Source organism: Bombina bombina, chromosome 5 (assembly GCF_027579735.1).
Source record: "Bombina bombina isolate aBomBom1 chromosome 5, aBomBom1.pri, whole genome shotgun sequence".
Classification (NCBI taxonomy): domain Eukaryota; kingdom Metazoa; phylum Chordata; class Amphibia; order Anura; family Bombinatoridae; genus Bombina; species Bombina bombina.
The window spans coordinates 455520326-455534036 of record NC_069503.1 but is presented as its reverse complement, the minus strand read 5'-3'; the positions used below and the strand labels follow the sequence as shown (position 1 = coordinate 455534036).

At 31.7% G+C, this 13711-nt stretch overlaps 1 protein-coding gene across 1 annotated transcript; it reads right to left on the bottom strand.

Annotated features, from left to right (window-relative positions):
• Positions 1-1277: 1277 nt before the first annotated feature.
• Positions 1278-13007, bottom strand: IGFBP1 (insulin like growth factor binding protein 1). The gene is made up of 4 exons (XM_053714332.1): positions 12345-13007; positions 8197-8390; positions 5105-5233; positions 1278-4637 (listed from the first exon to the last, which is right to left on the bottom strand). The coding sequence occupies exons 1-4, from the start codon at positions 12709-12711 to the stop codon at positions 4506-4508; spliced, it is 822 nt and encodes a 273-aa protein (XP_053570307.1). The 5' UTR covers positions 12712-13007; the 3' UTR covers positions 1278-4505.
• Between the last annotated feature and the right edge of the window lie 704 nt (positions 13008-13711).

Sequence of the window (13711 nt, the reverse complement as noted above, 5' to 3'; positions counted from 1 at the left end):
TTATATGAAACCCAAAGATAAGTAATGAGTTTATAGTTTAATCACTGTCTTGCTTAATGTCACTGTCTTGCTGAGTACTGATTTATATTAATGCAATAGTTTATAATAAACTGTTATTATTATACTGCATCCTTGTGTGCTGTGTCAAATGCCCTTTTTTCAGTACTATTATGAGACCTCAGTTGTCCTGACAAGCACCAGGGCATAACAGTCACTCATTGGTGAAATCAGAATGGTTTGTAGTTTTATAAGTATTTAGTATTTTTAAGGTTAGATATAATTTGGCTGGGATGTTGTGGGAGGAGATGATGTGCATGCCAAAATCTTACTGCCCCCCTCATGGCAGTTATCTGTTCAAATCAACATCACATGATCAGTCCTCTGATCAGTCTACATCAGTCCTCCTAGCCTTATGCCCACATCAGGCCTTGGTGCCTATAGTCCATTTCAATTATATATTATTGGTAGGATGACCACATTGCTACTTTAAAAAGGGACATATGTGAAAAATGCATATGTCAGGGCTGTTTTCAGGGCTATTTAAAGAAATGGTTTGTATAAGAACCCTGACATATGTATTTTTCATGTGTCCCTTTTTAAAGTGGCAATATAGTCACCCTAATTATTGTGGACTACAGATCACACCCATGGCTATGAAGGATCCTGACAGTTATGACCACATTGGACTTCAGATCAGGCCCCAGTGCCTGTGTACTCTGTCACATAAATGCTAGTGCCATTTCACAGATCACACCCATATTTCATAATCATTTTGTTTATGTCCAGGTCTGAATTCATTCAAGACAGAAATACTTATTTCCAGTTCGTTACATTTATGTTACTGGTACTTCAAATACTGGACTGACCATTTAACTGAAGATCTGTGGGTTGAGGTTACAGATTTGGGTTAAGATTACAGTTAGGGATTGAGGTCAAGGTGAGGAACTGGGTAAAGTTTAGAGATTGTGATTAAGATTTGGATGCTAGAAATAATTGCACTGAATATCTTGCTGGCAACCAAAGTGTTAATGACATGCACCCTCCCATGACAATGTTACCGGTGGGCGGTGGCATTACTTGGTCACATTTGACCCATGGTATATCTGAATTGTACTGTTTAACCAGTCTTTAAATAGTCTTTGTGATATCCTGAATAAAACCTCTTCCTTGCTTTTATTTTAACTCACATTTAAACAGGAAACATAGCTTTGTGCTTTTCTGCAATCAAGCATCTACATATAGAAAGTGTATATATTTAAGAATACAGTGGTCATATATGTGAAAAGTAAAGTTTATTACAATCTCAACAATCTCAAAGATACAATCTCAAAGATACAAAAGAAACAAACTTTATGATCAATAAAATACAAGCAATAACGTACAAAAAGTATATGAAATATTTAGCAGCAGCGTAGTCATACATTTTTATGAAACACAAATGAACAGACATATATTTATATAAAAGTAGCAGCAAAATGGAAATTCTGACTGAATGCCAGTCAACTTTTTTTTGTATGTAAAAAAAAAAAAAAATTACACCATTTTCAACATGGATACAAACACGCAGTCCAAAATATGTTATTCAGTGTTACAGTTATTTAATAAATAAATATAGTTTTTTTTTTATGAATTTGATTCCCATAAGTTTTCTAAAATTTGTTCAATATGTTAAACCAAGAGGAGAAAAACATAATTTGCAAAATATTTTAAATTGTTTGGAAATACAAGGTGAAAGAAAGCTGTATCTAAAAGCAAATATTAAGGCAAATTATATAGCACATGATGAATTGTTGAATATCTTATATTCTCAGACTGCAATTTTAACCAATATTGCAAAATAAAAACAGAAACAATGCCAAAACAGTTATAGTTATTTATAATTATAGTCATATGGTTATATAGATATCATCTATGTCAGAGAAAAATGTACTGGTCCACTCAATGTTCAGTAAAAGCGAAAGCCTAAGTTCGTATTTGTTGTTGGCAATTTCTTACTAGACTAGATCTAATTAAAATGTATGCATTTAACACTTATTGGGATATTGAAACAGTGAATTATCAACACCTGTGATTTATTCATTAATATGTGTGCATACCAACCAAATAGTATTCCTGGTTTCATTACAGATTTATTTGGTATTTATACAGATACAATATATATATATATATATATATATATATATATATATATATATATATATATATATATATATATATATATATATAACTCCCAAACAGAAAGCACTCACTTCAATTTATTAGAGCAGTTCTAGTAAATTGAATTTTTTTATTGAAGACCCGGTGAGTGCTCTCTGTTTGGGAGTTATGGATTGGATTTAAATGCACCCTGATATCAAGAGTGTGTGCAGAGCCCTACGGAGGAATTAATTAACTGTAAACTGGTAACTCTTTCAAATTAATTTATTGTCCTCTTTTTCCCACTTAATTTTAATACTATTTGTAAAATAAAATTAATATATGAGGTCAAATCTGTAAAAATTATCATGAAGAAAACCCAATGCTCTATCCTGACACAGTATTCTTTATATTAGGCCTGATTTGGTCATATAACTATCACGTTACATTAAAAAATTCTTGAAAATATATATATATAACGTCATTTTTTTCTGTGTTTTGGTATGTTACTAGCTGGGACTGAAAATTCTCTATTTAGGTCCATTATATATTTGAAGCTGAAAAGTATTTATTCAGCAACACAAAAATTACAAATATTGGGAAATATGCCCATTCGTCAGTGCATGTAACAATGAGGCAGAGTATTTAAATATTATTTCTCTGATATAATAAATAAAACCAATTCCCCATATTTTGTGGAAAATCACTAACACATTACTGGATATAAATAAAATGCATATTTTTTCTTAGCCGCATGTACACTGCAGTATATATATATATATATATATATATATATATATATATAGGTTTTGCTTTTGTTGTTTTTTTAAATAGAGTAATTGAGTTAGAGTCTCTAAATTGCAAAATTGGTAAAACATTGTCAGATCTATTACAATGACATTAAAATATAATGGATGAAAAAGAAATCATATATTTCAATTATGCCAATCATACACATTAAATAATACTGTATATATAAATATAATTGTGTGTCATTTATATACTTATTTACATTGTCTACCACCGAAGTGCATATGATATATGCTAGGTAGAATCAACACATTATAACAACAATGCACAAGTAAGGTCATTAAAAGAAAAGATTGATAAAAGTTCACAGAAAAAAATACACATTTTGCAGAAAAAGATATGCCTTTACAATGTCAGAATTTGTACAGTGATCTTCTTTGTGTGTTTATATAAATTCCCATATTCTAGCAGACAGATTATATTTAAGAAAATTCAGAGATCTAAATCATTGCCATTGTTTTGGTTATTTTATGGTAAAATCTATGCCTTTGCGACATTCAATCAGGTATTGTTCCAATGATTTTACGCTACCCATATATTCTCAAATGGGATTGGCTTTTAATACCTATGTATAGAAGTTCTTATTGGCTGACACAAAAAAAATTAAACCAATCTGTTAAAACTGAGGTAGCGAGATTTGTTAAGTGCCTGTGTGGCAAGATAGTTGTAACATTTCTGAACTATCACAAAGTTTCCTTCATTAAAAAAATATTGGCTAAAACATGCTTTTCTTAAAATGCTGATAGAATATTTGGAAATGTCACCTTTTTAAAATGATCTATGAAGTAATGTATACAGAATATTAATGCAACTGTGTTGCACCTTGACCACCTATAACAGAGGTAGAGTTTTTAGTGTAACGAGTGCTTAGTGGTAATATATTTATGAACACACGAAGCATATTAATTGTTCTAATTGTGCACAAAGGGGATATTTTGGTGGCTCAAAACATAGCAAAATGGTATTATGAGGAGAAAAACAATGAGCCATTCTGTGCCCCTATTGTCATCTAGCACTATATATTTATGGAACATTGGAAATATAAATTAAATCTGATTTTATTTTATTATTAATTCATAAATAAATGGAGTTAGTCAACATATTTGTTCTCATTTTTTTAACATGAATATTCACACTGCCTTGATACCCTGTAATTAAATTAAAAACTGTATTTAACCAATTAAAGAAAATAACTTGAGAAACTCCAAATCGAGTAGGTGCCAAGAATAGCAAAATGTTTGCTTAAATACAAGTATGTTTCAGAATATATTACCATAAAAATTAAGTTTTTTTTATTTTTTTTATATTTTCAGACTTTCTTGCATATTTGTAAAAAATATAATTTTTGTGTTAAATAAATGCTTGTTAGATTTACATTTTATAATTTGTTTTAAAAAAATAGTGTAAATATTAAGGACCTTAATAATATATTTATAAATAAAGTTATGAAAAAAATACATTAAGTGAGGGGGGAAAAAGAAAATATATACTTAGAATAAATACTTATGCAATTTACACCAAAAGTTATTTATAAAGAATACAAACTGGAATAATAAAATCTATTCTTGAGAATTCAGATACTGCTGGCAGTTAAGATCTCCTCTGATCTCAGGAGAACCTGGGATCCTTCTTCCTGTTAATGGATAGACACACCAGCATTTTCCACGTTCTCCATCTAATGATGCTTCACACTAAAATTAAGAAAAATAATATTTATACTTAAAATAATTGCATAAAAAATATGAATATACACTTTAACAGCAGCAAATGATTTACGATTATGATTTTCCATATGAAAAATGGAGCTCGGAGTCTGCTAAAGTGGCATAAATTAGGACATTTTTTTTCAATTCAGTTGAACTCCAGCATAAAAAATATTTCTAGGAGTAATTATAGTGGCTAAGTATATTACAGCTATTTTTCTGAGAATCAGGTTGATGAGGCGTATATACAAATGTTGTCTAATGCCAAAATAATTGGCAACAAATATAGGCTGTAATCTCAAGTAGGGTTGTAACTAGCCTTCTGTTTTGTGTTGGGTTTTTTTCTTCTTTTTTATGATGCCTTGTATTTTTTTTACAACTGGAGATGTGCTAGTGAAGGGAATCTAGGTAGCGTATTTGCTTATGGTGCAAAAGAAAAAAAGAAAATGATGTACCTGTTTGCTGTGATAGAAGCCATTTCTATTACAATTGGGAATATGGAATCTATAAATCTCTTCTCCTGTTCTTTGTTGAGCCTTGGCCAATTTATCCATTGCTTTATACAGTTCTTTCTGGCATGGGCCCTAATAGAATGAAAAAAAGGCATGAATAATATTTTACATACATGCACATAAGTGTAAAGACATACTATTACTGTACTATAAAGTTATGGCATCTGTTAAAGATATTGGGGTATATTCTATAAATGTTAAAGGACCTCTAAATACAGTATTATTGAATAATTGACAAATGTACAATAAAAAAGACAATGCAATAGCACTTATTTTGAATTTGAAATGAGCAGAAAAATATTTTCTTGCAAATTTCAAAGTTAACTCAAGTTTCCCTCCCCCTGTACTATATGACAGCAATCAACCTATCACAATATGCATATATGTATATACTGTGCACTTTTGCACATGCTCAGTCGTAGTCAGTGAATGTGCATGTTTTGATAATGTAAGTATATTGGAAAGTTTTTTTGTTTTTTTTAAATTGAATGCCTTATCTGAATCATGAAACTTTTCATTTTTGCTTATAGTGGCCCTTTAATTATCCAGTCAACTTTGCCTGTCTGAATCAGTCAAGCTTGGTCTAACAGGGTCTTTCTAATTCCATTCTGATTGTTGTTTTTTTTTTTTGTTCTTTTTATTTTTTAATTATTATTAAATTACTGAGCCAAGATGTTACAAGTTTAACCTATAACAAATGCCACTGGCAGCAATAGGTTAATTTCAAGGGAGCCTTACTATTGTTAAACAGTAATCAGTCTACCCTAGCATTAAAGTCCAAAAAAAACTTTCATGATTTAAATAGGGCATGCAATTTTAAACAACTTCCCAATTTACTTTTATCACCAATTTTGCTTTGTTCTCTTGGTATGCTTAGCTGAAAGCTAAACCTAGGCGGTTCATATGCTAATTTCTTAGACATTGAAGACTGCCTCTAATCTGAATACATTTTGACCACTAGAGGGCATTAGTCACATGTGTCATATAGATAACATTGAGCTCATGCACGTAAAGTGACCTAGGAGTGAGCACTGATTGGCTAAACTGCATGTCTGTCAAAAGAACTGAAATAAGGGGGCAGTCAGCAGAGGCTTAGATACAAGATAATTACAGAGGTAAAACATGTATTATTATAACTGTGTTGGATATGCAAAACTGGGGAATGGGTAATAAAGGGATTATTTTTCTTTTTAAACAACAACATTTCTGGTGTTAACTGTCCCTTTAATTAAATCAGGCATTTATTATACATGCAGATTTCTTTTTAAATTTAAAGATACTAGGTGTAAAATGTTTAGAAACAGATATTGATGTTATACCTCAGACATGCTATATACTAGAAAGCTGGCAGGTGCAGTGCATGCATTTTACAAATTCTGACTTTAGCTTTGAAGGCATCTGGATTTGGCAAGTTGCTTTTTTTTTTATAAATAGTTGACTTGTATTACCAAAGTCAGTACAAGTCAATTATTAAACAAAAATATTTGACTTAAATTTACATAATTGCTAACTTGAAGATTTTTCTTTAAAGGGACACTCAATCAAAATTAAACTTTCATTATTCAGATAGAGCATGCTATTTTAAACAACTTTCCAATTTACTTCCATTAACAAAATGTGCACAGTCTTTTTATATTTACACTTTTTGAGTCACCAGCTCCTACTGAACAAGAATAAGTGTGTATGCATTTGTGAATGGCTAATGGCTGTCACATGGTACGTGTATGCATTTGTGATTGGCTGATGGCTGTCACATGGTACAAGGGGGAGTGGAAAAAAGACATAACTTTTAAAATTGGCAGAAAACAAATCTACTACTCATTTGAAGTTCAGACTAAGCGCTATTGCATTGTCTTGTTATCTTGCATTTGTTGATTATACAAATCTACTGTGTTGACTGGTCCTTTAAGTCGTTTATTTTACATCATAGTCACACCATCAAGAATAGACTTAAAGGGACAGTTTACTCAAAAATTTTCTCCCCTTTAATTTGTTCCCAATAATCCACTTTACCTGCTGGAGGGTATTAAATTGCTTACAAGGAGCTCCTTTACCCTTATATCAGCATTTGAAATAGTTGATTTAGCATGTGGTATCCCCACCTATTCTAAAAGTTTGTGGACGCAGGTCCAAGCTATAGATAAGCTTTGTAAACACAGCCAGCAGAATAAATTACACTCCCAGTGGCATATAGCAAAGATAAGGTAATAAAATGTTGATTTTCCATTGTTTTCTCCAAGTACTGGTGATTGTTTTATGGACAGATATAAGATAAAGAAGCAGGTATATGTGCACAATGTGATACAGTAATGAGATCTGATTAGATCTACAAGCTCAACCTATTTTATTAGGTTGTGGCTTCAAAACACAAAATAAGAGCTTTAAAATACACAAATAAACCTTAAAAAGCTTATTTTCATACATTTTTTACTCTGCAGTTGGTAATAAAAGCAATTGTAAACACATTGAGGGAAAAACTATTTTACAGTATACTGTCCCTTTAATGTGTATATAAGACCAGGTTCTCATTATCGTGCAGTCACAACACTTTCTGATTTTTTTTATTACACCATAATTATAAGAATATTGTGAGTGGCAACTGCAGTTTAAACAAGAGCACTTATTTGTTTCATTGCATTTTATTATTAAAGATGTTTTGTATTTGCATGTAAAATGAGAGATCTAATCTTTAGAAAGATGTCTGTCTTTTTATCTTACATCCCAGACAACCCCCTTCATTTATCAAATTGCTATTTTGTAAACCAACCATAACTTGAGCAGATTTTTATATATATTGCGAATAAAATTAGGTAAAGTCAAGCCCCTATTGTGAGACTATAAAAAATAGAGCAATGGTTGCCAAGACATGTTTCTGCAGCCGCATAATAAACAAGATTTATAGCCTTTAGATCTTTACATTTCCATGTCATGTTTTAATCATTCTTTCAATGTGCGTGACAGATTAGGGCCTCCCAATTATAAAATGTATCATTTAAGTGTTTTCATTGCACCGGAGGCATTTCCTAGGGTCTTACCTGCTGGTCCTTCCACTTCCTGTTACGCTCAAAGACTTTCTTTGCCTTCAGACGCTCAAACACAGTGATTGCATTCCAGGGATCAACTTTGTCAAAGCCATCAGGAAACAATCTGAAGAATGGGGAATATTGGTCTTGTGAAATGTCAGTGCCTTCAGGAGCTGTATTTTCCTGCTCTGCATAATCCTTTATATCTACAGCGCAAGGAAGACAAGATTGTACAATTCTATGAGTGCTGACTTTAGTTAATACAAGATATGGTCTAATAGAATTTAAAGGGACACGAAACCCCAAAAATAATATTTTATCATTCAGATTGAACATACAATTTTAAACAACTTTCCAATTTTCTTCTATGACCAATTTTTTCTTTGTTTTCTTGTTATCCTTTGTTGAAAAGCAGGGATGTAAACCCATGAGTGGGCACGTTTCTGCAGCAGCACTATATGGCAGCAGCTTTGCAACAATGTTATACAATAGCAAGAACACTAGATGGCAGCGCTATTTCCTGTCATTTAGTGTTCCAGACATGTGCACGCTACCTACCTAGGTATCTCTTCAACAAAGAATAGCATTAGAAAAAAGCGAATTTGATAATAGAAGTAAATTGGACACATTTTTAAATTGCATTCTGTATTTGAATAATGAAAGAAAAATGTTGGGTTTCATGTCCCTTTAATATGACCATTTTTTTTACAAACAAATTCTAGGTAGTTTATATGCTTAAAGGGACATGAAACCCACATTTTTTCTTTCATGATTTAAACAGAGCATACAATTATAAACAACTTTCTAATGTACTTCTATTATCTATTTCGCTTCATTCTCTTGATATTCTTTGCTGAAAAGCATATCTAGATATGCTTAGTAGCTGCTGATTGGTAGCTGTACATAGATGCCTCCTCTGATTGGTTCACCGTGTGCATCACTATTTCTTCATTAAAGTATATCTAAAGAATGAAGCAAATTAGGTAATAGAAGTAAATTGGAATGTTGTTTAAAATTATATTCTCTACCTTAATCATGAAAGAAAATGTTTGGGTATAGTGTCCCTTTAATGTATATTAAACATGAAGATGTAGCTACTTTGCAGCGTTTTCTCTGAAATATTTATATTATGTGGTGAGCTTAGTTCACTACCTTGTATAGATAAAGACAAATATTTTTCTTCAAGTAAAGGAAAAATGAAGACCACTAGTCATACCTCTGGGACTGACATGAATATTGCTAGAAAACTGTAATATAAATGGAGTTTAGCTCTAGTGTCTGTTTCTATATTGTTTCAATAATAAATAAAGTTATTTAAAAGTGAAATACAACGTAAATTGACTTCTGTAGAACACATGCAGGTTATGAAATGTTTAGCCAGAATGCTGTGCATACTTATATTATTTATTTCTTGTACTGGAGTCATGACAATCCTCTGGATCTTTAAACTTCTAGTATATGAGTTGCTGAAGCAAGCACTGTTATTGATTAATTGCATTAGCCCTTAAAAGGATACAATGCTCATCAGGGTCAAAATTCCTAATCAACAGCATTTCTTTCCTCCCATTAATATTTTAAGATGTGGTGTGTTTTTTTTCACCCCTTCTTAATTTGATGAAAGCATGATGAGAAATGTGTGGCTGAGTGTTATCAGCATTAAATATATGTAGACAAGTCACATGTGAATACTATGTCACGTTGCTCTTTAACCTGACTGATGAAAGGAACTAGGTCACAAGTTACAATAACAAGCAGCAGTGTCAAGAGATCATTTAAGTGCGCAAAAGACCATGTAAGCAGGTGATAGTACAATTCCGAAAAGTACTTAAGTAGATTGAAAACAGATGTTATAGAACTTAAATTGCTAAGTGCTTTACTTAAAGGGAAACTGAACCCAATTTTTTTCTTCTGTGATTCAGTTAGATCATGTAATTTTAAGCAACTTTCTAATTTACTCCTATTATCAATTTTTCTTCGTTCTCGTGCTATCTTTATTTGAAAAAGAAGGCATCTAAGCAATTATTTTGGATCAGAACTCTAGACAGCACTTTTTTTTATTGGTGGATGAATTTATCCACCAATCAGCAAGGACAACCCAGGTTGTTCACCAAAAATGGGCCGGCATCTAAACTTACATTCTTCCATTTCAAATAAAGATACCAAGAGAATAAAGAACATTTCATAATAGGAGTAAATTAGAAAGTTGCTTAAAATTTCATGCTCTATCTGAATCACGAAAGAAAGAAAAAAATGGGTTTAGTGTCCCTTTAAGAATATTTACATGTAATTATATCTATATATCTAAAATCTCTCTCTCTCTCTCTCTCTCTCTCTCTCTCTCTCTCTCTCTCTATATATATATATATATATATATATATATATATATATGTCTATCTTTTTCTTTCTATCTATCTTTCTTCTACCTACCTATCTATCTATCTATCTATCTATCTATCTTTCTTCTATCTATCTATCTATCTATCTATCTATCATCTATCTATTGTAATAGATAAAGAGATAGATAGATAGATAGATAGATAGAGGGAGAGAGAGAGAGAGTTGAAAGATTATAAACAGATAAATAGATAGATATTAGATAGATGATAGATAGAAGGATATATAGTTTTCAGATATAGATATTATTACATTTACAGATAGGTATGATAGGATAGATGGATCCAAAGAGATGAGATAAATAGACAGACAGAGAGATAGATAGATAGATAGATAGATAGACAGATAGATAGACCGACTGATCGATCAATAGATATCAGATATTAGGTAGATGATAAATAGAATGATATATAGTTTTCAGATATAGATAATATAAATAGATAGATATTAGATGATAGATAGAAGGATATATAGTTTTCAGATATAGATAAGATAGATAGATAGATAGATAGATAGATAGATAGATAGATAGATAGATAGATAGATAGATAGATAGATAGATATTAGATCGATGATAGATAGAAGGATATATAGTTTTCCGATATAGATAATATTTACAGATAGGTAATATAGGATAGATGGATCCAAAGAGATGAGATAGATAGACAGATAGACAGACAGAGAGAAAGATAGATAGATGAACAGCAATAAGTAAATAGCAGATTGTAAACTCTTCAAAGCAGGAACTTGGTATCTGTTCTAATGTATGTTTCTTGTGTTAAAATGCACTATATTGTCTTTATTTTCACCACTACTAATCTATTGTATATATAGATTCAAAGAAATAAAAAATGGTTTTCTTACCCATTATTTACCCATGAACCTATTACCCATACTGTTCAAAAGGTTGCCATTAATAAAATATGAATTTTATTTGTGATATGTAAAATCCAATATTAAATTAAATTGTAAGCACCATATACTTCATAAAATATATGTAAAATGTATATGTTAAAAATGTGTTGCTAAGGAAAAATACTAGTTTCTATAAACCATTTTCCTTTTGATTTATAATAGGCAGGTGTTTGGCATTAAAATGGAAACATTTTTTCATAGAAGTGCTCAGGGATGCCATTGCCAACTCTCAAGCATAAACTAAGTGAAAATGAAAGATAAACCATGATTCCAATGGCATGAATTGTTCTAATTACATAATACAATGCATTGGAGCAAAACCATAAATTTACTATAGATACTATGGGCATAAATCATAGAAACACTAATCATGTGTACATTTTGTGGTATATGTATAACGATAGAAAACTGCTGTTTTAGTTACTGTCATATAAAAGCACTAACACTGTCTAAAGCTGCAAGAAAATGCATGTTTGCTGGTATGCAATACATATATGGAATAATATTTTGTCCCCCTAACATATAACTAATATATTTAGTTGTAATTCAATTGTTATTTTGCAAACAATCAACCAGTGAAGTCAAAATTGAGTACAATTTTAAAAGGGGTAATAAATAAGCACATTAACCCCAATAGGATATGAACTCGCCTTTATTTTACTAAATACAATAGGGTTGTTTTTTTATGCAACACACTGTATTTTATGCATTACATATTTATTCCACCCATTCCTTAAATAATTGTATTGTAGCTAATTTCAAATTAAATTACAGACAGCCACATAAAAACTGCACATTATTAATAGGATTAAAACTAAGCAAAGTAACCAATGCATCAGCAGTAAACTCACCTGCAGAATCAGTTGCTCTTAACTTCTCCAGCTCATCAGCATCCATGCAGATCCCTTGTCCTTTAGTGAGTGCATGTAGGGGTCTGGCCTCTCCTGCCTTTGCGTGGCAGCTGAGGGATCTCCCGCACCTCGCAGTGTAAACACCACAAGGCTCCCCACGCTTCAGTGCACAGGTCAAACAGCAGCCGCAGCCAGGCTCTCTTGCTAGTTCTTGGCAGTCTGAAGAAACCTGAGGACAGAGGGCTAAACGTTCCTCAGTGCACTGAGCACAATGCAGCGGTTCGGCCAGCCCTACCCCTATGGTTAGTATCAGGAAAGAGGCAGACAGTAGCCAGCAGGCAACTTCTTTTCTAGTCTTGATATTCATTATACTGTTCTAGAAATTCAGTATAAATCTATCAAATTCGTCTATATAGAAATAGGCTGTATAATAAAGTCTAGGAATCTCAGTCAGCTTGTGCCTTGGTATTAGCTGTTTATGTTGAGCACCGTTGTTTATATATACAGTGCAGTCATTAATGTTTCACCTTGGATTAATCATTATCCCAAAGGAACTGTGTGTAAAACAGGCAAAGATTGTTGCTGCTGTGACTTTGGGTGGTCAATACTCCCCCACAACCCTCCCTTTATATCCAATTGCCTAAGAGATACGCCTAACTGCCCATATCTGCACAGAGCAAGTTTAGTTGTCAAAACAAAGCCTGAGACAAAATGTAACAAACCTAGTTTGATTTACTACTTCCTGAATAGCAAGGAAATTACATTCCCTCACCCTTAGCCCCCTCTTTTTGAAATGTCACAATGTCACCTTTTTTTTTTCCCCTTTAGGGTCTGACAAGCAAGAACTACTTGTGATAAGAAACTTATTTTTTTTTTTTTGTTCTTTCAAAGAGGATGTGTTTGAAGTGGCATGAAGAGATAATACACATGTGACGTTCATTGACAATACTAATTTGTTTTACTTGGCCAAAGGCAAATTCTTTCCTAATCTGCCTGCGTTACCAAAGTGTTAATGTGTAATAGTCATAATTTGATGCTGCAGGTGTGCGTTCATGTATTTGAACAAAAAATGAATTGAAACTTTTGTGATTTATTCATTTAAATATAGACATCAAGCTGGATTACCGGGAAAGTGCAAATCATAAAAAATAGATTGTTTTGTCCATTAAAATTAAGATAATCTAAAAACGTTAATAGGACAGAAAATTAGTTATTGCAGATTATGATGTCAATCATGTATATATTTTGTTTTATTTTGTATTGTGCAGATAAATACTTAGAGCAACACTCAACAAAATATTACATTTATAGGTAGCAGAACTATTATTATTATTTATTATTATTATTACAATAAGAATAAGTAGATA